Below are 22,733 nucleotides of genomic sequence, written 5' to 3' on the forward strand. Positions count from 1 at the left end.
TGGTTATTTAGGAAGAGAGATTTGTGACGTTTAGCTTGTTTATAGTGTGTAGTTAATGTGTTGTCTTGTGTAGTTAGTGTGTAGTGTTGTGGATAGTTTTGTGTTGTGTGTTAGAACAATGAGGTGACTGCTGTCTCCAGGTAGAAACAGGAGTGATACACCTGCTGCTGTCAGACCTGCAGGTATCAGGCTGTGAAGTTCTCCTTTATAGTGGACAGAAATATTTGGAGTGGCACAAATAATTTGTGTGGCATCTTATTGAATGCAGAACACCTGATTGTTATGTAAATAGTTTGAAATGGTTAAAAAAAAAGGGTAAAAGGTAAATGGCTGCAAATAACTTTGTTTGTTTTGCAAAACTTGTGTATATGATTTTAAAATTTACAATTTATATTTACATTTAAAGTTATGAAATATTATTCAATCAACGTTAAATGTTTTTTTATCTGATTTTAGATCAATTGTGTTAATACAGTATGCCAAAATGAAAACATAACTGTAAATCCAGACACGTGAGGTTGTGCTGAAAAGGATGATACCAAACAAGGCAAAGTAAATAGTTTTTAAAGGTGAAATGTAGAGGAAACATCAAAAGTAGTTAAAAATGGCCAATTAAACATTTTCTTAAAGTAACGCAATAGTTACTTTTTAAGTAATTAATTACTTTTAGAAACTTGTAACTCAGTTACTAACTCAGTTACTTTTTTGAAGAAGTAACTAGTTACTATAATTAATTACTTTTTCAAAGTAACTTGCCCAACACTGGTAGTAGTATAGTGTATTTTGTGGAATTTACACCATTTATAATAAACTATTTAAATGGAACTGCAACGCTTGGTGTTCTTCGGGACTTGAACGCACCTTCAGTGTGTTGGTCCTCCAGTATCCCACAATGCACCGCTGTCGTGTGCGGTGTCCACGTCAAACTTGACACCCTTCGCTACGGTCGAGTCGATAATGGCTGCAGTCGAGGTGGCACTTTTGGGTCGCTGTGGTGTTTAGACTTGCCAAAAAAACCGCTGAATATTCCTCTCAGGCTGACCGCAGACGACACAGACTCCAACATAAAGTCGTCATCTCAGGTATTAGCTGTCAGACTTCGATATTATGTCCGCCGGTCTTCAGGAACTACTTCGTGTGGACGACCAGCTGTCATTAGCCGGGTTGTGGGCTTGCTAAATGAGCTTCTGTCGGTTTGGAAAGCGACTTTGTCACGCAGGAAAGAAATTGGATTTTAGAATTTACGGGTCCCCCGTGGCTGAGAGTCTCCAGCTGAGCTTGATGAGCGAGCTAGCTGTATTATCTTTCGAGTCTACGCTAGGCTAGCTCCCCTGTTCTCCTCGGCCCTGCTTTGTTTTTGTTTGGTTTTTGTCTCCTCCGAAGATGTCATCGTGGTTGGGGGGAATCGGCTCCGGCCTCGGCCAGTCTCTGGGCCAGGTTAGCGGGAGTCTGTCATCTTTCACCGGGCAGATATCGAACTTTACCAAAGACATGCTGCTGGAGGGTGTAGAAGAAGTAGGAGGTAAGTTTGTTTGTGTTTCTGGTTTGATCCGTGCGATGTCCACATCACCTTTAGAGCACACCTGAGTGAGGCTTTTTCTACACGTGTAGGGACATGATTTTCAGTTTTGGTATATGTCCTATAACCTCACTCTAATAAACTGCTACTAAAGCTCATAAACGTCCAAAAGTAATCCCTCAAAAGTTTTGACTTGAAGTAACTGGTTATATTGCAGTGCATTTTCTAATTTTCAGATGTGACAGAAAGAGCAGAAATGCATAAATTGCTTGTTTTGCCTGACCCACACAAGATAATACTTGCCAAAATAGACATCATCACAAAGAAAATCTGAACTTTTTGGTGGCCTCTCAGCTCTGAATTATACTTTCACTGAGCATTTTGGATATGACACAACGGATAACAGACACAACTCACTTTTGTTGAAAGAAATTGAGAAAATAATATAGTACTGCACCGTGCTTATACAAACATTTATATCAGGATCAGAAACGAGTTGCACTGCCGCACAGCTCACTCTAACACCATCACAAACTTCAACTTGAAGTTGAATCATCTTCTTTGTATAAAGATTTAAACTTAACTGACATCACGATTACAGTAGCGCTGTTGTGTTAAAGTCTGTCATTTTCAGCTTAGTTTTGCTATAAATTGTCAAATCAGTGTGTAAATGTAGTTTACTTTGTTAGGTGCTTGGAATTAATCTCAAATGAGATATAGGCCATTTCCAATAAATAATAACATTAGTGCTCTACAGCAGCACATAATATAGACAGTGAAATACCTAGCTATGTATTAAATGGGGATGCATACCTTTCAAAATGGTGATTGATTCAAAATGCAGGATAAAATATAAACAAATTGGTTTATTAAAACTTCTGAAAGTTTATTAAGAGTTCCGAAAAATTTGAATTCAGTATCAAGCACAATATACAATGCAATTCAAAACTAAAAATTTAAAAAGGCCTGTCATACAAGTCTTTAGAAGTTCAAATAAGTTGCAAGCATTTCTGTATTCTTGTGTATTTACAGTAAAATATCTACGTATCTAATTAGACACCTGTGACTGTGAGTCCTCATTAGATGTAAAAAATCCCAACAACCCCCCCCCCCCCCAAACAATCCATGCTGTGCTGTATATAATTATAGTTATGTGCTATTAGTCTATAAAAGTTAAACAACTTTTTTGATCTTAAAAGGAGCTCCTCTGTTTGGCACTGAATGAGTGGGACAGCTAGTATGATAACAGTGTTTGAGTTTTATATCCATTAGCAGTGAACTAAAAGTTCCAAAAGTTTCCAAATTGTTGAAGGGCTGAAACAGCCGCTGTGACTTACAGTGTAGGTTTTAGAGCATACTTGCATACTTGCATTCCCACACCACCACAGCACTATATTTAAGGTTGAGCTTCTGACAGACATGTGTTGACTGAAAGAACTCCTAGTTCCTGAAAAAATAAAATTTTCCTTTTGTGTTTATTACACTCAAAATTTTCTCAATGGTACATTAAAGTCAGTAATATCTGAATTTAAAAATAATAATTCAGTTGTAAACCGACAGATAAATTCCAGGTGAGAGCAGCTGAATATGGACACATGGGTCGGAGAAACACAGCAGTTTACTTGTTGTAACACAAAAGTCTGTACCAGTGATTTTGGTGTGGTGCAGTTACAAAGGTGTGTCGTTTCAAACTGACTGTTGCCTGATTAGACTGATGGCTATTGTGCAGCATAATCTGCTATCAGAACATGGTCAGACCATCTTCAGTATTCAAGAACTAACTGTAAAGTAGATTCAGCTCTTTGTTTTAGAATCCTAAAGTGGATTTTTCCCTCTTATGCATTATGTTATTTTCCTGTTACACTACTGGATTATTCAGCTTTACCACTGGTTATTTATATTCCATGTAGACACATTCTTGTATGTTGAAACACATTAATTCCCCATCAGCCTTTGATTTTATCAACTGGAATTTTTTTATTTATTAATTTTTTTACAAATGCATGTTACCAAATATGCGACTCGATTCACCTCTGAGGCTATCTGCGAAGTAAAAGCTCCAACTCTGAGTTCATTTAGGTGCAAACTTAAGCAAACATGGGCCCTGTTTTTCATTGTCAGCTGAGGTTTAGCAGCATATCGTCAACACTGATAGAGAGGCGTTGTTTGATTTCCGGAATTGCTCATATTTGGGTGTTCATATCTAGTTTTTGAACTCATCATCATTCACTAAATTGCTTTGTTGTTTACACCAAGAGTTAAACTGTAGTCGGTGTTTAACAATTTTCCTGTCAGTGTTGTTTTGAACTCATCAGTTGCTAGATATGAAAAAGGGAGCAAAGAGTCTGATTTTTTTTTAAATATATTTTTTTACACTACTGCATAATATGAAAATACTGATTGCTGATTCGCCAGTTTTGGGCATAGTACTAAAATGCAGTTATTGTAGAGATTGGATTAGAAGAGCCCCATCAACCTTACCCACTTAAACCCTGAAGTGTCATCTTACTAAAGCAAACAGTGATGAATGATAAAACACTGACAGAAAGAGAACTTTGGCCACAGATATCCAACTCACAGCTCCAGACAGAAACAAGAAGTGTGAATTGTTATCACTGCAGGAGGGACTTTTAAGTAAACTTTTATTGCTGGATCTTTAACTGAGGCTTGGTGTGAATGTTATGTGTTGGCTGAGATTCCTTCAGCTGTTAGATCACATAACTCAGACAAGATGGCGAGGAATGTTCAGCCTGCTCAGCCAAGCGTGTTTGTTTATCATGTGAGCAAGGTTAGGCTCCAGTTAGAATCACTTAAATGTGCTACATATACCATGATGAATAAAGCAGAAAAGCCCCTCTCAATACAAAGAAAAGTAATGCACAAGTGTGTTTTCACTGTGTTTATTGTAGTTGTATCATTAAAATGATGCAACAGATTTAAATCATGTGCTGCGTGATTTTTACATTGAGTCATGAATAATTTTGGAACTGCTACTTTTTTAAAATGTTTTTTTCCCCCACATGCAACTACAGATGCTGCCACGGAACTGCAGGTTTCCAATTCCAAGTTGGCTGAAGTCGAGTCTGCTTTTGGTGTTCAGAAATCTGAGGTTAGTCTTTTTACTCTGCAATACTTTAAACCTTTCTGGCCACTTTCATAACAGGAAATGTGAAACTAATATTATTAACTGTGGGTTTGTTGTTTGGTTTGTCTGTTTTGCTCATACCCCAAGTCATCAAACTTCCATAATCATAGTTGAACTTTATCAGTACTATCGAACTATGTTTTAAAGATGGCAATAGGTCCTTCCTTAATGAATAAAAGTAGCAGCATTCTGTATTTTGTCTTCCTGCCAATTAAGATAAATAAGCCAACAGTGAATTTGACCTAGTAGCATGCACTGTCTCTAGGCTTCATATTGCTTTTCCTCTGTGACATTGAGCTCCCACAAAACTATTAAAAACACATTAGTGAAAAACATTGTTTGTATGCTTCTGTCTTACCATGACTCAAGCTATAGTTGACTTTGAGTCCCTCACACACTATCCTGCTGCTTTCACTACTCTTCCAAATGCATTGTAATCTGTGGCTAAATATAGCCCTGGGCAAATGTGCTACATTAGATCTTCCTTTTTGAGTAACAGTTGCTCAAAGCTACAGCTGTTCCCATCTGTTTTGTGGCCAGTATTTAACCCTATAAAAGCATAAGGCCATGTACTCTGTGATGTGCTTTTTATGGTCACAAACAGATTTAAGTCTCTGGAAGGATTAAATAAGCTTGGAGCTCAGTGCGACTGAAAAAAAGTAGACAGAAAAGTTGTAAATAGACAGAAATGGGTTAATATTGTTGGTTTAGTTTTGGCGAAAATGCAGTATTTTAGTGTCTCTGAGATCCAATATGTCTGCCTTGTAGTTGACTGTGATCCCTGTAAAAGTTGTAAATACATTCTAATTTTCTGAATGTTTCTGTATTTCAGTCTTTACTCCTTGATATGTCTTTGTTGCAGCATGAGAGATTGCGAAAGCTTCATGCAGAGCTTGAGGAGAAGCTGGAGGCAGCGGAGATCCAAATCAAGCGTCAGTCTGCAGAATACAGGACCCTCCTGCAGCAGAAAGATGTATGTACATGTGAATTTAACAGTGTTGGCTTTAAGTGAGAAAAGATTGAAAAGTGGTTAAGACACATTATTTCAGTTTTAGATTTATTAAAAGGTTTTGTATGCACCAACATGTGAACCTTGTTTGCAGATGTGGCAATAACACTGGGAATTTATCTGCAATGGAAAGCTACTTATGAAAGGAATTTTAGCTCTAAATAGACATGTATGTCTAGCCTAAATCAAACTTGGCATTTGTGCTTTGTTAGACTAAGACAAACCCAGTTTCATTTGGAAGTCTTTTAGGGAAAGTCTTGTCATTTTTGTCCCTTCAGGTGGAGATCAGTCACCTGAAAGCTCGGCAGAGTGGGCTTCAAGAAGAAGTCCAGAAGCTGCAGCAATCAGCCCAGTCTGCTTCAGCTGGCCCTGCGATGTTGCCCGTAACCACTACGTCATCGTCCACTACCTCCTCTTCTGCTTCCTCTTTCCTGTCACGTCACCCAGGATCTCACCATGGCTTCCATGGTGAAGAAATGGACCTCAGCGACGTGATCTGGTCGCAGCAAGAGATCAACAGGCTGTCGACAGAAGTCATGCGTCTGGAGTCGGAGGTAGCACACTGGCGACGAATGTCTCAGGTAAGACTACAGAATAATTAAATGACTATGGAACAGATGGTTTTACCTTTTGAATATTTTTTTAAAAATAACCACATGAACACACTTTTTTTTGTTTGTTTGTTTTTTGTAACAGGCATCAACAGCAACAGGAGCTGGTAATGGCAACCACAGTGAGATTCTCAAGCTTCAAAGGACTATTAAGGTAAATGTTATGGTCTGTTATTGTTGTCTGTACAAATGATATTGCATTTTTCTAACTTTGCTGCTGTGGGATTTTCATTTCAGGAGCTTCGAGATGAGATGAGTCGTGAGGTGGATGAACACCAGCATGAACTTGCAGCTCTGCAAGATGCCCAGCGACAGAAGCTGGCAGATGTCACCCGGCGACACAGGCAGGAGCTGGCAGAGTACGAGGAGAGGATAGAGGAGCTGGAGGAACAGATTCAGAGTGGTCAGCTCATTTTTGGAATAACTGTGGGAAGCTTGGGCCATTAGAGAGTTTTGAGAGTTTATTGCAACAATGATCTGCTATGACCTAAATTCTTACAGTGTGTTAGAGCAAGGCACATATGTAAATGCATCTGATGTAAAATAGTTGTATCTCAGTCGCACAACTCTGGTGTCGCACACAAATTAAATTGGTCCTCTTAATAATTTTCTCCAGGTGGCGGTCAGCCCACCTCTGTGTCAGACACCTCCAAGCTGCATGAACTCCATCAAACCATACAGTCCCTGCAAGAAGCAGCGGAGCAGCATGAGAAGCAGCTGGCCGAACTGTCTGCCAATTTGGAGGAGGCACAGAAGATACAAGCCTCACTACAGCTTGAGAAGGATGATGCTCAGCAAGAGAATACCGGGCTCCTGCAGAACTACACGCGGCTGCAGGCTTCCGTGGCCGAGCTCCAGACACGAGTACAAGAGCAGGAGGGGAAGGCTTTGCAAAAAGCCCAGCTAGACCATGAGATCCAAATGTTAAGAAATAGCTTGGAAGGTATTCATTGTGTTAAATTATGGCTTATTCATATGGATGTGTTATCTGCTTAATTAACATTCTTTATTGATGTTGCAGCTATTGCTAATTCTATTTTTTATTGTAGGAACATGTAGATGCAGAAAATTGTCATAGGCGTCACATTTTAAGCCATTGCTTATCTGTATATTAACTCAAATGTCCACTTTCTAGCTGCAGAAAAGGAAATAGAGAGACTGAAAAACCTGGAGGTAAGCATGAAGATCAGCAATGTGCACATGTTTGCATAAACTGAGTGACTCTGGCTATAAAAGCAAAAACTGTATCTGTGTGCAAGTTTGGCTACCTCTCTTTTAATCTTGTCATCTAGTGATGTGCTGCACTGTTTCATGTGCTTATGCTGCTTTTTGTTTACACTGGATTTTCAATCCTGAACACTTTGTGATGGACTTCAGTCACATTGATTCAGCTTTCTTGTTGAAGATCATCACCGATGATAAGATTTGCGTTTCCAGCTGTGACTCAGATCAAACAGCAGTCTCAAGTGGAAAGCTTGCATTGTCTAAGCACAAAATCAACACATCAGGTCAGGAGTGCAAACAGGATCAGGCTTGCCAAATTTAAGGAGGTTGTGTACCATTCCTTTAAAAAAGAAAGAGGAGATCTAGTGCATGTCAAATGTGACACCAAAGAAAGGCGACCTTCAAAAGAGTTGCACAAGACGAAGACCTAAATGGGGACAACAGATACATTTAAATGGTGTGCAGTTTTTGCTTTTAATGGCTGGAGTCACCTTCATAGGCTTCTCCAATTAATTTAATGACTTATTTTAACTTTAGGCAGAACCAAAGGAAGAAGTCGAGCATGCAGACATCTTAGAACTGAACACCATTATTGGAGCACTGAGACAAGAAAAGGAAGACTTAGAACAAGAAAAGGTTTGTTTATATTGTACATAAATATTATTTTAGTCACCCGTGAACTTGTCGCATTAATTTATTTGAATTTTTTCTGTGTAATTGTGTCAGTTAGTGGTAAGAAGAAAAACAGTATTCAGTTAGACAACACAGTGTCACCAAAGAAAACCAAAAGGTGGTTTTGTTGATTGGTTCCTGCCAATAATGGGTTGCGGAAGGTACTCAGCCTCTGTAAGTAAGTTTCAGATTTTCTGTCCACAGCTTAATCTGCAAGAAAGACTTAAAGTGGCAGAAGAACAACTAGTCAGCAGAAATGAAGCCGAGTCTGATTTGGAGTCATTGGATGATTTGAAGGCAGAACTGGGGAGGAGAGAAAAGATCCTGAGAGCTACTGAGGAGGAGCGGGACACGCTGATGTCTGAACTGGAGGAACTAGACCAACAAAACCAGGAAGCTACACAGGTCTGCATGACTTTGGTGCTTTATCTCTTTGTTTATTTGTATTTCAGCAACTTATTTAGAGATTGATATCAAGTGTCACATTTTAGCATCTCAGATTGTCATTTCTTGACACATTTTGGACTTTTAAAATTTTTTACTTGATTAGAAAAATGCACAATAAACAACTCAGCCTTTTCCTCAGCAGTTATATGAAGTCTGTATGGTTTACCCTGAAAAAACATCGTTTTGAAAAAACAAAACAAAAACTAAAATACAGTCCAACTTGACACAACAAAGCCCAACAGTAGAGACAACATTAACACTTTTGTTTTTCTACTTTAGCATATGATCTCAGTGAAAGAGCAGCTCTCTGGACAGCTGAAAGAGGCTGAGACAGAGCTGAAAAGAATGACTGCAGAGCTCAACACATCCAGTGACCAGAAAAGGGCACTTGAGCAAGAGCTGGAGACCCAAAAAGAGAAAATGAGCCAGAGTGCTTTTACCCTTAACGAGCTGCATATGGGAAAACAACAGTTGGAACGGACAGTGAAAGAGCTAAAAGACAAACTGGGACACTCACAGGAGCAGAGCCGGGATGCACGCAGAGAGGTCACCGAGCTAAAGAAGACCCTGCAGGAGAAAGAGGAGCTGTTATCTGCTGCTAAAGCAAAACTTTATGAAGGAGGGGAGAGAGCAAGTGAGGCACAGGGTGCTAATGAGGCGCTAGCAGAGAAGGAGAGAGAGTTGTCAGACCTCAGGAGAGAATTGGATGAGATGAGGTGCTCCCACGAGAAGGTGATGTCTGAAGACTATGAGTTGAAGGTGGAGAACAGGAGGTTCAAGGCGGACAATGAGCAGACCTTGGGTAAAGTGGAAGAACTAACCAAGCAGCTGAAGGAAAGCCAGGGTGTTCTGAACAGGGTTGTGAGGGAGAAGGATACTCGTATTGAAGCTTTAAAACTGGAGAAATACCAGCTCGAAGGTGAATTGACGCAGGCTGAGAACAAACTAAAAGAACAGGTAAAACAGTACCAGCAGACCATCGAGGAGTTAACTCGAGCTCGATCTATGGACGCCTCTGCTTTGCAGACTGAGCATGAACGTGCCATCAAACTAAACCAGGAGAAAGACATGGAGATTGCTCAGCTGAAAAGAGATGTGGAGCAGGTGGCAGCTGACCACAGAGACACCAATGAGATGCTATCGATCACAGTTGCAGGGCAGCAGCAGCTGACGGATTTGCTGCAAGAGAAAGATGTCTTTATGGACACTTTAAAACAAAATGCTGCAGATTTACAGACAGAGCTGGATAATAAGGTTTCAGTTTTCACCAAGGAAGTTGAAACGCTCAAACAGTCGCTAGATGAAAAGGATAAGCAGCTGGGAGGTATGAAGGAGGAGAACAGCCATCTGAAAGAGGAGATTGACCGCCTCAGGGATCAACAGAGCAGACCTCAACCTCTGGCTGAGCCCAGGACTCTGGACATCATCACAGAGCTGGAGACGGAGATCACCCAACTCAAATCCTCCCGTAATGCCCTGGAAGAGGAGGTCCAGACTCTGAGGAGAACCACTGAGGAACAGCAAGCTTCTCTACTTCTCTCTCAACAGTCTCTGCAGGCTCAGCAGAGCGAGATTGAACAGGCCCGTGCTCACCATCAGCAGACAACGCTAAACTATGACAGACTCATCCAGGCCAGAGACGAAGAGATAACCCGCCTCCAGCAAAATGTAGAGCAGCTTAGTGAGAGTCAGAGCAGAGCCAACTCTCCGTCTGTGCAGGGAGAGGTCATCTTGCAGGAGGAAAAGACTCAGACCCTAAATCAGGAGAATGGCAATGAGAAACACGACCTGTCTAAGGTAGATATAGAAAGACTGGTGAGGGGCATCAAGGAGAAAGAGACTGAGATCACCCAGCTTAATGAGAAGAACCTCTCACTGACCAGGCAGCTGGATCAGCTGGTGGTTTCTCGTGATGAAGTGGGAAAACTCTCACAGATGATCATGCAGAAGGACCTGGAAATTCAGGCACTTCATGCCAGAGTTTCCATGGGAGGCGGACACAGCCAGGATGTCATGTTCTTACAGCAGCAGCTACAGGCATACGCTGTGGAGAGAGAGCAAGTGATTGCCGTGCTTAACGAGAAGACCAGAGAGAACAGCCAGCTTCGGTCCGACTATCACCGCCTCATGGATATCATGGCAGGAAAGGAAGCAGCCCTGTTGAAGCTTCAGCAGGAAAATCAGCGCCTCTCTAACATGAGCGATCCCTCGGGAAGCCAGGAGATGTTCAAGGAGACCATCCAGAATCTGTCTCGAATTATTAGGGAGAAGGACATAGAGATCGATGCCTTGACCCAGAAGTGCCAAACGCTGGTGACTGTACTGCAGTCCTCAGGAGGAGAGCCCGGTGCTGGCTCTGGAGGGGTCAGCAGCAACCAGTTTGAGGAGCTACTGCAGGAGCGGGACACACTGAAGCAGCAGGTGAAGAAGATGGAGGAGTGGAAGCAGCAGGTCATCACAACAGTCAAGAACATGCAGCACGAGTCGGCTCAGCTGCACGAGGAGCTGATCAAACTGCAGAGTCAGGTTTCTGCCGACAGTGACTGTAGCTCAAAGCTCTCAGTGGACTACGCTCGACTGGTCCAGAATTACGAGCAGAAGGAAAGGAGATTGGGAAGTCTGAGTCTGGAGCTCGCACAGGTTCAACAAACTATTACCCAGCTCAGCAGCACAAAGGATGTCCTGTTAGGTAAACTGGACAGCGTCACACAGACACCTGAAGTCACAGCCACTCAGTGTAGTGGCTCTTCTCTCAGTACTGATGCTCCAAGCCATCAGCCAGATTCTGCTGTAAAAGATGAGAAGATGCAGCAAGAAGTTGTTCAACTAAAAGCACAGTTGACTGAGAAAGAAAACACGATCAGGACTCTTCAAGAAAACAACCACAGACTCTCCAACTCCGCGTCTGCCTCAGAAAGTGAGCAGCGAAGTCAGGCAGAGGAGGCTCGACAGGTCAGAGAGAGACTGGAGGCCTTGCAGAGGTCTGTGAGGGAGAAAGACTTGCTCATCAAAAGCAAAGGAGACCAACTAGTTCAAGTAAGTGAAGCACTGCGTAACCGTGAGAATGACAACGAGGTTCTGAAGCAGGCGGTGACCAACCTCAAAGAGCGTGCGCTCATTCTTGAGATGGACGTGAAGAAGCTAAAGGAAGAGAATGAGCTGGTTGCTGCACGCTCTCGAGAGAAAGAGTCAGAGTTTAGAGCTCTGCAGGAAACTAACATGCAGGTTTCCCTCCTGCTACGAGAGAAGGAGTTTGAACTGAGTGCGATGAGCGAGAAGGCTGCCACTGTGGAGAAACTGCTCAAAGACAAAGAGCAGGTCAGTAACTTTTTTTTTTGGTAGTTGAATTTATACTGACGCATTTTAGTAATGAAATGTATCCATCAGCGTCATTTTAGACAGGAAACTTTGTCATTTATTCTTTCAAAATTTGTTTATGATTTACTGTTTATTGCTCTCTTGTAGGGTAGATCTGGTGAGCTGAATCAGCTCCTGAACGAAGTGAAGTCCATGCAGGACAAAGCTGTGGCATTTCAGCAGGAGAGGGATCAGGTGATGATGGCACTCAAGCAGAAGCAAATGGAGACTGCGGCATTACAGTCTGAGGTAAAAGAACGATATTCACCCATGGCCCTTAATTTTACTTGTGGTATTGTAACTTCATATGGAACCCTCCAGGTTACCAAGTTTAATTATCAGGCATCATTATACATGCTCTGTTTTCATTCATTAAATACTCAGACTATTGCAGTATAGAATCTCTGCTTCATCATGTCGCTCAACCATTGTGTATATATACCCTATAACTGTATAGTCAAGTAAATACTTAGTCTGTTGATAATAACACATGGCTGCTTCAAATTAAATGGCACTCTGCTGAAGCTATCTTTTTTGTTTTTGTTTGTTTGATTGTTTACAGCTCCAACATGTGAGAGACAAAGAGCACCGCCTAAACTTGGAGCTAGAGCGGTTGCGTAATCACCTGTTGGAGATTGAAGATTCATACACGAGAGAAGCCCTCGCTGCAGAGGACAGAGAGACAGAGCTGCGCAGGAAGGTGGCTCTGCTGGATGAGAGACTGGCGACATCCTCAAGTGCTGTGGAGAGTGCCAGGTTAGCATAAAACTAATGTGTGTTTTAAAATGTTTGATTAAAGACTGATAAAATCACCAGGAACTCTTCGTTATTTACTGTAATTAGTTCAGGTATTTTCTTTATGTATATTGCACTTTGTTCTCATTGACAAGGAAGCGGAAATGCATAGAAATAACACATCTACAGTAGGCTTTCCTCACCCTTGACCTTTTTACATAACATGTTTAAACCTGGTAGGATCAAATATTTTTTGTCAAACTAAAATGTTGTTTGTACCACTAGTTGACAGCTAATTATTTACTGATTATAAAACTGTGTTACTTTCACTTGGATCCAACATTGCTGTTTACCTTAAAATAATTTTGCATGAAAATGTTTTAAAATTATTTGTGTCATTCTTTTTGTGTTTCTACTTACCCGTCCTCTCTCTTCCAGCCAACAGGCCAGCATGCAGGTAGAGTCTCTGCAGGAGCAGTTAATTGGGGTGGTGAAGCAGAGAGACGATGCGCTGGTCCAACTCAGAACCTCTCAGGAACAAGTCAACCAGTATGCAGTATCACTCTCCAACCTGCAGATGGTGCTAGAGCAATTCCAACAAGGCAAGTTTGAGGGCTTCAAAGAGATCTTTGCTGTTTAGACCAGACTCGAGCAGGATAAGTGTGTCTGTTATCCTGGAATATTTAAAACTGTGTTTTCCTCATAGCACTTTACAGTTGGTGTACCCGGCAATGCCTTTTTTGATTACTTTTAGTAATACTTTTATCTGCATTTCTCCGACAGAAGAGAAAGCCATGTACTCGGCAGAACTTGAGAAGCACAAGAAGGAGAAAGAGGAGTGGAAAAGAAAAGCTCTGAAACTGGAGGACCAAGCTTCTGCTCTCCAGGTAAACCAGCAACCAATCACCTGTCAGAGAATCATTTCTGTGATTAGCATCAGTAGTGCTATTTTTTTCTTCTTCTTTTTTTAAGTTGCTAGATATCAGAATTTCATATACCGTATTTTCACGACCATAAGGCGCACTGTGCTAAAAGGCGCAGTCTCAGTTATGTGTGCCCTTACTGTATTTAACACACACATAAGGCGCACTGGACCATAGGGCGCATACAAGTACCGTATGCGTATTTAAAAATAAAGCGGGAGCAACCCTGAATTCGGTACCTTACTCACATTTCTATTGCCGGTAATCGTCATCATCAACAACACACAAGCATACAAGTGTGCGTATTTAAAAATAAAGCAGGAGCAAAACAAAGTTTGGTACTCACATTTTTATCATTAATCAAACCCATCGAAGTCCTCATCCTCTGTGTCTGAATTGAACAGCTGCGCTAAATCTCCATCAAACATGCCAGGTTCACTGTCTTCACCGTCAGAGTCACTTTCCGTGCCGTGCAGCTCCTCGGAAACGATGCCGGCTTTTGCGAAAGCTCGAACAACAGTGCCAGCAGACATGTTAGCCCAAGCATCTACAATCCATTGGCAAATTGTGGCGTAACTCGCCCGGCGCTGCCTTCCACTCTTAGTGAAACTGTGGTCTCCACCGGTCATCCATCGCTCCCAGGCCGCTCGCAGCCTTACTTTGAACGGGCGGTTCACACCGATGTCCAGCGGTTGGAGTTCCTTTGTCAGGCCTCCCGGAATGACAGCAAGCTCACCGTTCATTTGTTTCACTAGTTTTTTCACATCGGCTGTGAGATGGGCACGCATAGAGTCACAGATCAACAGCGATGGTGATGCGTGGAAAAAACCACCTGGTCTCCTTACATACACCTCCCTCAGCCAGTCTTTCATCATTTCCTCATCCATCCAGCCCTTTTCATTTGCCTTAATGATGATTTCTGCTGGAAACTTCTCTTTAGGCAAAGTCTTTCGCTTAAAAATCACCATAGTTTGAGTTTCTGTCCATTAGCATGGCAGCCAAGCACAACAGTAAAAGAAGACTTTTCATACCCCGTTGTGCGTATCGCTACCGTGCTGGTCCCCTGCTTCTCCACAGTGTGACTCACCGGTATGTCAAAAGTGAGCGGGACCTCGTCCATGTTAGTGATGTGGCTGGGCTGGATGTTTTTATCACCGATGTGTTTGCTGCAGTAGGAGCGGAAGATGGCCAGCTTTTCCTTATAATCCGCTGGAAGTTGCTGCGCTACCGTAGTCCTGGTCCGGATGGAAAAATGGCACCGTTTCATAAAACGAAAGCACCAAGACGGACCTCCTTGGAAATGTTCAATGTTCATCTCTTCAGCTAGTGAAACTGCTTTTAGCCGAATGGTGACCGTCGAAACGCTTCTCCCGCTCGCGCTTTGCTCGATGATCCACCGCTCGAGTCTTTCCTCCAACTCGAGCCACCTCGCCTTATGTCCGCGGAAACTCAGCTGCGTTTTCTTGACCTGCCGGAGCTTGTTTTCCAGCTTCCTCCATTTGCGAACCATCGATTCGTTAATCTTAAATTCTCTCGCCGCTGCTCGATTTCCATGTTCCTCCGCGTAGCTGATGGCCTTCAGTTTAAACTGTGCTTCGTAAGCGTGTCTCTTTGCCATTTTCAGGGTTGTTAAAACAACGATGTCCTGCATAATGCACATACCTGTTCTTTTATACAGGTATGTGCGATTGTCCCGGTATATACGATCAACGCCCACACTTCACCCTTTAACGTTCTCATGGTGTTCTCTACTACGTCCTCCTTACAACACATAGGGCGCGCCGCACTTTTTGAAGAAAATCTAAGACTTTTAAGTGCGCCTTATGGTCGTGAAAATACGGTAATCTTTTGAAGACGGTGGATGTCACACTTTAATAAAAATCAGTAAGACAAACGTTATGTAACGCTGTAACTTTCTCTGTCAGATAAACCTGGACGAAGCCAACGCTGCTCTAGATTCAGCATCTCGTCTCACGGATCAGCTCGATCTGAAGGAGGAACAAATTGAGGAGCTGAAAAAACAAGGTGAGCTTCAGCCAAGCACTTTCACCTACTGACTTAAACATGTCTTTATTTTATTTTTTTATTTTTTTTAAAAATCTCAACTATAAATGTTGTGTTAATGGTGTCTTTATCAGACTGTATAAAACACAGCTTTCCAGTTTTACTGAAAAATGTGAGGTTGCAGTAAAACTGCTGTCGGTTTAAAGATCACAGCACTTTGTAAATATCGTGTGGAAGGCATCTACCTGCCAGCCTTTGAAGAAACACTTACTTCCCTTGCATAGGCCAAGAAAAGGACCAAATGAGTGAAACTGTAATTCTCTGAAGTGGGAAGCCATTCGTTGTTTCACACTCTGCAGCAGATTTCATTCCTATCAGATATGACCATTACATCACAGCAAATTCTCAGACTGTTGTTTTTTTCCTTACTGCTCTCTGGCTGTTCAGACTTTGTCCAGACCTGATACGAGGCGCTATATTTTCTTTACAAATCAGTCACCTATATGAAAATTTACATTGTATCTAAAAATAGTTGATTAACTTTGAGAACGCACTGAACAGTTGAGCTTTGGTATGTCTGTGGAGCATTGCTCTGTCATTTGAACCACAGATTAACATATCTGAGATTCAGAAAAGTAAATAGCCTGAAATCTTTGTAAATCCAGATCTTTTTGCAACACTAACAGCTTGTTGAAAGTTTTTCTGACTCATTTAAGACTTTGCCAAACATTTTTTTGCACTGTATTTTCCACCTTAGCCAGAAAACATACACATTTTTATTTTTTGTTGTTGTTGTGTTATCCTAATTTCCTACAAAATAGTACAATTTATTGCTTGTCATTTGCCATTTGTTGTTACATCTGTTGATAAACGGGAGAGAAAAATGTTGTATTTGTGCAGTCGTTGTTATATTTTTAATCAAGAAGGATTAGAGGAGTCTGTAACTTGTGTCACTGTGGTTTCACTGCAGATGTTGAAACACAAGAGGCACAAAGTGGCCCATGTGCAATAGAGGCCTGAACATTACTGTTAAAGTTGTCGCTCTGTTTGTGTCCATGCTGCAGTGGATGTGAGGCAGGAGATGCTGGAAGAGGCACAGAGGAAACTCATGAACCTTTTGAACAGCACAGAGGGTAAAATAGACAAGTAAGTTTCAAGTGCATTTCTGTTAAATATTAGTTCCAGTTTATTTAGATTATGATCACATTTTTCCATTGTTTTTAATGGATTATTATAAAATCCTCAGGTAGATTTCCCACTTTCAAGTTCTCATTTTTTTAACTGTGAAATTGAGAAGATCAAGCTTATGATTGAAGCAGTTTGTTCCCATTTAGGGAAAACCAGGTGAATCAAACTAAACCTTTTCTGTTAAACTGAAGTGATTGAATCCTTTTTTTTTTTCTAGCTTGAAAAAAATACTTTCCATCTTTAGCAACATAAATCCCTCCAAATTGTACTAAGTTCACAGAAACTGGATTATTTTAGAGATACGTGGTCTTAAAGGATTGCAGCAATTATGGAAAAGAAATGTACCCTTCTAGCCACTCTAGTGTTTAGTGCTATAAATAAGCTTTGATGAAGATTGATGCATTTTGAATTTAGGTATTGTTCATGCAGCTGCATAAAAATGGATCATAGCCACATCTTTGGGGTTTTTTTGTTGTTTTTTTTAAAACCTTGAAATTACATCATCAGTCAGCATTGTTGCCCATGTTGTTCTTTCTGCAGGGTCCTGATGCGTAACTTGTTCTTAGGATACTTCCACACACCCAAAACCAAGCGTGCCGATGTGCTGAAGCTCATGGGAAGTGTCTTGGGTCTAAACCGAGAAGATGTTGAAAAGGTGAGAGATTTCTGGACTGACAATAATCATTTTGTTTCATTGATTTTTTTTTTTTTTTTTTGCAAAAAGTCCAATTACCTAAAAGGTTGGTAAGCATTGTTGATAAAGAAAAGACACCAATGCGACAGCGTCTGTCTGGTAGCAGCTGGTTTGCTTCTGTTAAAACTCTGAATTAGTAGAAAACCAAAAAATGAAAGTCTGTTTAATTAAAAATAAAACTGACTCTTTAACATCCTTATGCTTCCTGCAGTAATCACTAAAAGGTCTTGAATATTGGTTATTTGCCAAATTAATTAAGTGTTTAAAGATTTATACGTGCAAAATTCTCGACCCACCCTTCATCATTTCATATTTTCCTTCCAAGGAGTCAGTTTGTAATTATTTTAAAATGCTCTTGGGCAATAATTCTCCAGTAATCTAAAGGCCTTTCAAAGTTTTTCTTTGGACATCAGCTGCCTTTTTTTTTTTTTCTTCAATCATTTTCAGTCCTTGTATCTGAACATTTTCAGAGGAATGTATTTGTGTGTATATGTTTGTTTAGCCACTTCACACTGACCTATGAACCATTATAGCATTATAAGGTACCTAATTCAAGGGATGAACTAGTTTTGTCTACACATTACAGGCAATTCAACAAAGCAGTGTCTTTAGACATTTTGTTACTAGCAGTATTTGAAAGTCATGTCTTTAAGAAATGGGAAAAGAAATCGAGCAAAGGCCTGACACATGACACATGGCTCTTTTGTTGATCCATCTACTGTTCACTGAAGCCTCATCAGATTGGCCTCTTGTCTACTGTGGGTTCCCAAACACTCACACATGAACTCATCTTTTCACTATTATTATTATATTTACACTTTATACTCCAGCGAGGTGTGTTTCACTCTTATGTGCATTCATAGACTCATCAGCTAGCTGCTGTCGGTACTTCCATGAGTGTCCATGCCTAACATGCTACTGCATAAATAGATGAGGTTGATTAAAAGATCGGCGACAGCTGTGCCACTCAGCTTTTCCTTAACACTGAACCTCTGAACCTTCCTCTCCACATCTCCTCCTGTAGCCGAGCCAAAACCACACCCGCCACCACAGTCTCAGTGGAAATGTGAATGTCAAGAATTCATTTTTTAAGGAAGGGAAAGGGGGAGAAAAGGATGAGGTTTGCCAAATTACACAAGAATTGGACTGAAAATCAGTAACAACAGGTCTTATGGAGTGATGAAATTTGATTTTTTTTGGCTCAGTCATCAACAATAAGTACAGAGAAGGTCAGAAGAGCGGAACAACAGTGAGTGTCCACAGCCATCTGTGAAACACAGTGGAGGCTCTGTCATGGTTTGGGGCTGCGTTTCAGGCAGTGCTGTCGGGGATCTTGTCACAATTGATTAAATAATGATAACAGGAAAGTTGCATATGCAAAGTCCAGCAGGCTTGAGTTTGTGAGCATCTCCTTCCACGTGGGATGATGGGACTCCCAGACAGCACTTACAGAGGGAGACGAATGTAGCAGTAGGAAAAATAAAAGGAGAATTTCTGCAGAAGCCGTAGGGGGGGAAAAAAAAAAGAGCCTTCTGTACTCCCTCTTCCATCAGTATTTTAAAAAGATTCTCCAGCGACACCTTTTTCTGTAGAAGAAACTCCAGCAAGTTCAGTTTAAAATGAGTCAAATATTAATTGCAGCAAAATTGCACCTGTGTAGTATTTTTAAATGTTGCACCGTTAACGCTGCGTTGGCACACTTGGCAAAAACATTTACTTATGTCAGCTTCACAAAATGTTACATTTATGTCAGGCTGATCAATATTAGTTTAGTTCAGTGGCTGATTCCGTTATTTGCGTTCTCCGTCACAGGTCACACTGACACTCTGTCAACAGGCCTTTTTTACATTTTTGACAGGATGAATTGGGTAATGATGTCCTTCAGATATCGTTCAGTCAACTACAACAGTTTCTTTTGACTCCAGCAGTCCCTGAAAATCCTCTCGGAGCTCAGCCCTGGAAAAAAAAAAACATTTTCTTGTCCAGATCTTGAAGTACTCTGGCGCGATTCCCACAGGGCTCCCGCCAGAGTACTCCAAGTATATTATCCAACCCTCCTAAAAGAAAACAGATACAGAGTGAGGGGCAATGCGATTAAAACTCCTCAGAAAAGCCATTTTATTGTGTTGGAAATCATTCTGCTTTTTTTTTCCTCATCCCTTCTTCATTTCCTGTTAATGCTATTTAAATTTTCCACTCAACTCGTGTTTATGGGAGCCAAGTGTCCCACAAAACCAGGCAAGTTTTCAGAATCTGTCTCTGTAGAGAAGCTAACCCCCTTTCTTGTCCCCTTTTTAAGTCTTATGCTGTCATCCATAAAGTCTATATGGGTTCTGTCCAGTTAAATCCTGCCAGAGAACTGATGATTCTGATTAGGTAGGACTGTGTGACAGTGAGTAAAGCTTCTTCTACAAACTGTGGACTTGGAGTGAGTGACAGGGGGTAACTTTCCAGAAAGTTTTGGCAAGCGCTGTAAGGGGGAAAAAAACTTTGTGACAAAAGAAAATCCCAAAAAGTAGCCTGAATCATCAGTGTCACCTTTTCTTTGCCAGCACTGTTCATCCTTGTGCTTGTTTAAATAAGAATTAAGTCTATTTTGTGTATTTGATCATAGCAAATCGGTGTATTTCTTCTAAATATCCCAAATATTTATCTGCACTTCTCCTACCTGCAGATGCTGGAGGACAGGGGCCACGGTGTTACTGGATGGGTATCGAACTGGTTGGGAGGCAGAGGAGCACAAAGTGTCCCAAACACTCCACAGAGACCCACCAGTGGCCAAGGGCTCAACTCTGTAAGACATGATTCACAGTTCTCACTGTATATATTTTGCCCTGAAGAATAGAACCCAGCCCAACAGTTCCTTAAACTGTCTTTCATCACCATGCAGTGTAGCACTGACACAGGATTCATTAAAGAGAAATACTGACAAGTGTTCTGTACTTAATAGCCACAATTATGTATAGAACGTGCAGTGGTAGAGTACACAAACGAGACAACGTTCCTCCACGACCATGGTGCCACATATGACATATAACACACAATCAACACAGGACTACATGAAGTGCAATGTGCAAAAATTGCAAAAAAAACAAAGACAGTGCAACACCAGACAGAACAGAATGATATAGAAATGTGCAAAAGGCTGAGATGATAGCAACAATTATAAATAAAACCCTTTACAACACAAAACTGCTTTTTAGCAAAATAAATGCTTTTTTAATATTAGTGCTTGTGAAGAATCCACATTTAAAGAATAAGAAAACAAGTTTCTTTTTGAAAATTTCATCTTATTTTTTACCAGGATGCTACTGTGATGCTAGCTCTTTACTTTGGTTTTCAGGAAGAATTTCCCCATTTGGCTCAGTAAAATATCTCATTCACTCGCTGTCATGTTCCTTGTTGTTGCAGTCCTTCTCAGAGATGTTTGTGAAATTTCTGGAGATGGAGTCGACTCCTTCTCTGCCTGCACCAAAGCTTCCGGTTCATGACATCAAGCCTCTGAGCGCCCCACCCGCGGGAAGAACCAGCAGCGGCACTTCCAGCATGGCCGCAGGTAAATGGCCCACTTAAAAGAAAAACACTTGCTTCTTATTTCCTTTCATGCATCCAGCTTTATTTAAATTTAAGCCTCTTTCTTCTCAGGGGCTCCAGTTTCCCAGAAGCGAGCCGGTGATTCCAATCCGTTCCTGGCCCCTCGCTCTGCAGCGGTGCCTCTGCTGGCTGGTTCCGGCTCTGGGGGCCCAGGAGGCCACCTGCTGATGAAGCCCATCTCTGACACCCTGCCCACCTTCACTCCTGTGCCGGTCTCAGCTGAGGCCAGCGGTGGAGCCGTGCTCAAAGACTTGTTAAAGCAGTGATCGGCCCTGTGAGGAGTGCAATACAGATGTCTTAATTTAGCCAACACAAGTTTTACACTACAAAGACTGAGATTTTGGAGCAGATCTGCTTCTTTTTGCTGCTTTCTTTACTTTCTGCAAAAATAAATGAGCAGAGCGTTCACAAAGGCTTAATGTCACTATTTCGGGGAGATGATTAAAACGGAAGTTCTTTGGTTTTTTTAGATTCTGTTTCACTTGCAACTACTGTTCTATGCAACAGACTCTCCCTTTACACACCAGTGAAAGTGTTTCCCACTCAGAATTATTGATAAGTGATCAATGATGAGACTACCTTCAAAAACGATGCAGGATCGGAGCATTTTAAAGTTTTGAGTCATTCAGAGTGAGAATTTTCAAAGATCTGGTCATCTGAGTTACATTATGATTTTTATTTATCGCACCACATCTGAACACAAGTGACCTTTTTCAGCTCCGTCTGCGCAGTACAATACAAGTGGGCTGAATCTAGTCATCACCTCTGTTAGCAAGAGGAAACACGTCCTTCACAGGACAACTTTTTATTTGTTGAATACTTTTATTTTTCTTTTCAACAATGCAGTGAGCTGTTTCTTATCCAGGACTCGCCTGAAACACTCTGGCAGCAGCAGCCTGCATAGAGATTTATGTGGTTCAGTACATCTGTTAAAACCATAAAGACATTTCTGCAGAAATCTTGTCTTTTCCAGACGGCTAGACTGTGATATGCAATAAGCGTTGTAATTATGGCTATAACTGCTGACTGTGGTTGATCGGAAGCTTGAGACTGCTCTTATGTTTAAGTACAGTACTATTATATAGTTATATATATATGTGTAAAAATGGGTGGTGTTATTTTGTTTTCTATTTATAGGCACTGAGGATGTTGTGGAAGTAAAAAGTGCCTGTCTTTTTTCCTAATTTCATAGTTGTATAATCAGGATTGTAAAAAATAATATAAAAAAATATATATTTACAAAATTGCACATTTAGAAGGACCACAGTAGCGGAAGCTGCTCTACATTTTTGTATAGACATCAATCAGCTGCTGCAGAAGGAATGTTACAGGGCTTCTCCAGGTGTAATGATTAAATGTACAAACTGTAAATCCTCCTTGAAAATAATTTTTGTAGATGTAAAATCTGAAACACTTGGGCGTCTAAAAGGAGTCGGGTTGCCTCGGACTTTGATGAGCTTTACTTAAGTTTAGTACCCGTGAATTAATTGGAATTTTATCATCAAATAAAGGTACCACTGCTGACCCCATGTTTGTGTGCATCTTGTCATTTTTACCGTTTTTTGCTTTGTTTTTTAAATTTATTTTAACGCCAGATTTTAGGCATCTGAA

The 22,733-nt window shown here is 41.1% G+C and overlaps 1 protein-coding gene across 1 annotated transcript; it reads left to right on the plus strand.

The window, feature by feature from the left end:
• The first annotated feature begins 905 nt into the window (after nt 1–905).
• On the plus strand, nt 906–22,651 carry trip11 (thyroid hormone receptor interactor 11). The gene is made up of 21 exons (XM_085257188.1): nt 906–1,522; nt 4,552–4,628; nt 5,527–5,637; nt 5,952–6,254; nt 6,370–6,438; nt 6,522–6,687; nt 6,901–7,227; nt 7,420–7,457; nt 8,046–8,144; nt 8,385–8,585; nt 8,907–11,945; nt 12,093–12,233; nt 12,547–12,740; nt 13,158–13,321; nt 13,503–13,606; nt 15,568–15,667; nt 16,711–16,792; nt 17,375–17,489; nt 20,203–20,322; nt 20,940–21,084; nt 21,174–22,651. The coding sequence occupies exons 1-21, from the start codon at nt 1,384–1,386 to the stop codon at nt 21,386–21,388; spliced, it is 5,949 nt and encodes a 1,982-aa protein (XP_085113314.1). The 5' UTR covers nt 906–1,383; the 3' UTR covers nt 21,389–22,651.
• The last annotated feature ends 82 nt before the right edge of the window (nt 22,652–22,733 follow it).

Source organism: Mchenga conophoros, linkage group LG19, assembly GCF_057382185.1.
Source record: "Mchenga conophoros isolate Kocher_MC1m ecotype Shallow Benthic linkage group LG19, M_conophoros_male_GT1.1, whole genome shotgun sequence".
In the NCBI taxonomy this organism is placed as follows: domain Eukaryota; kingdom Metazoa; phylum Chordata; class Actinopteri; order Cichliformes; family Cichlidae; genus Mchenga; species Mchenga conophoros.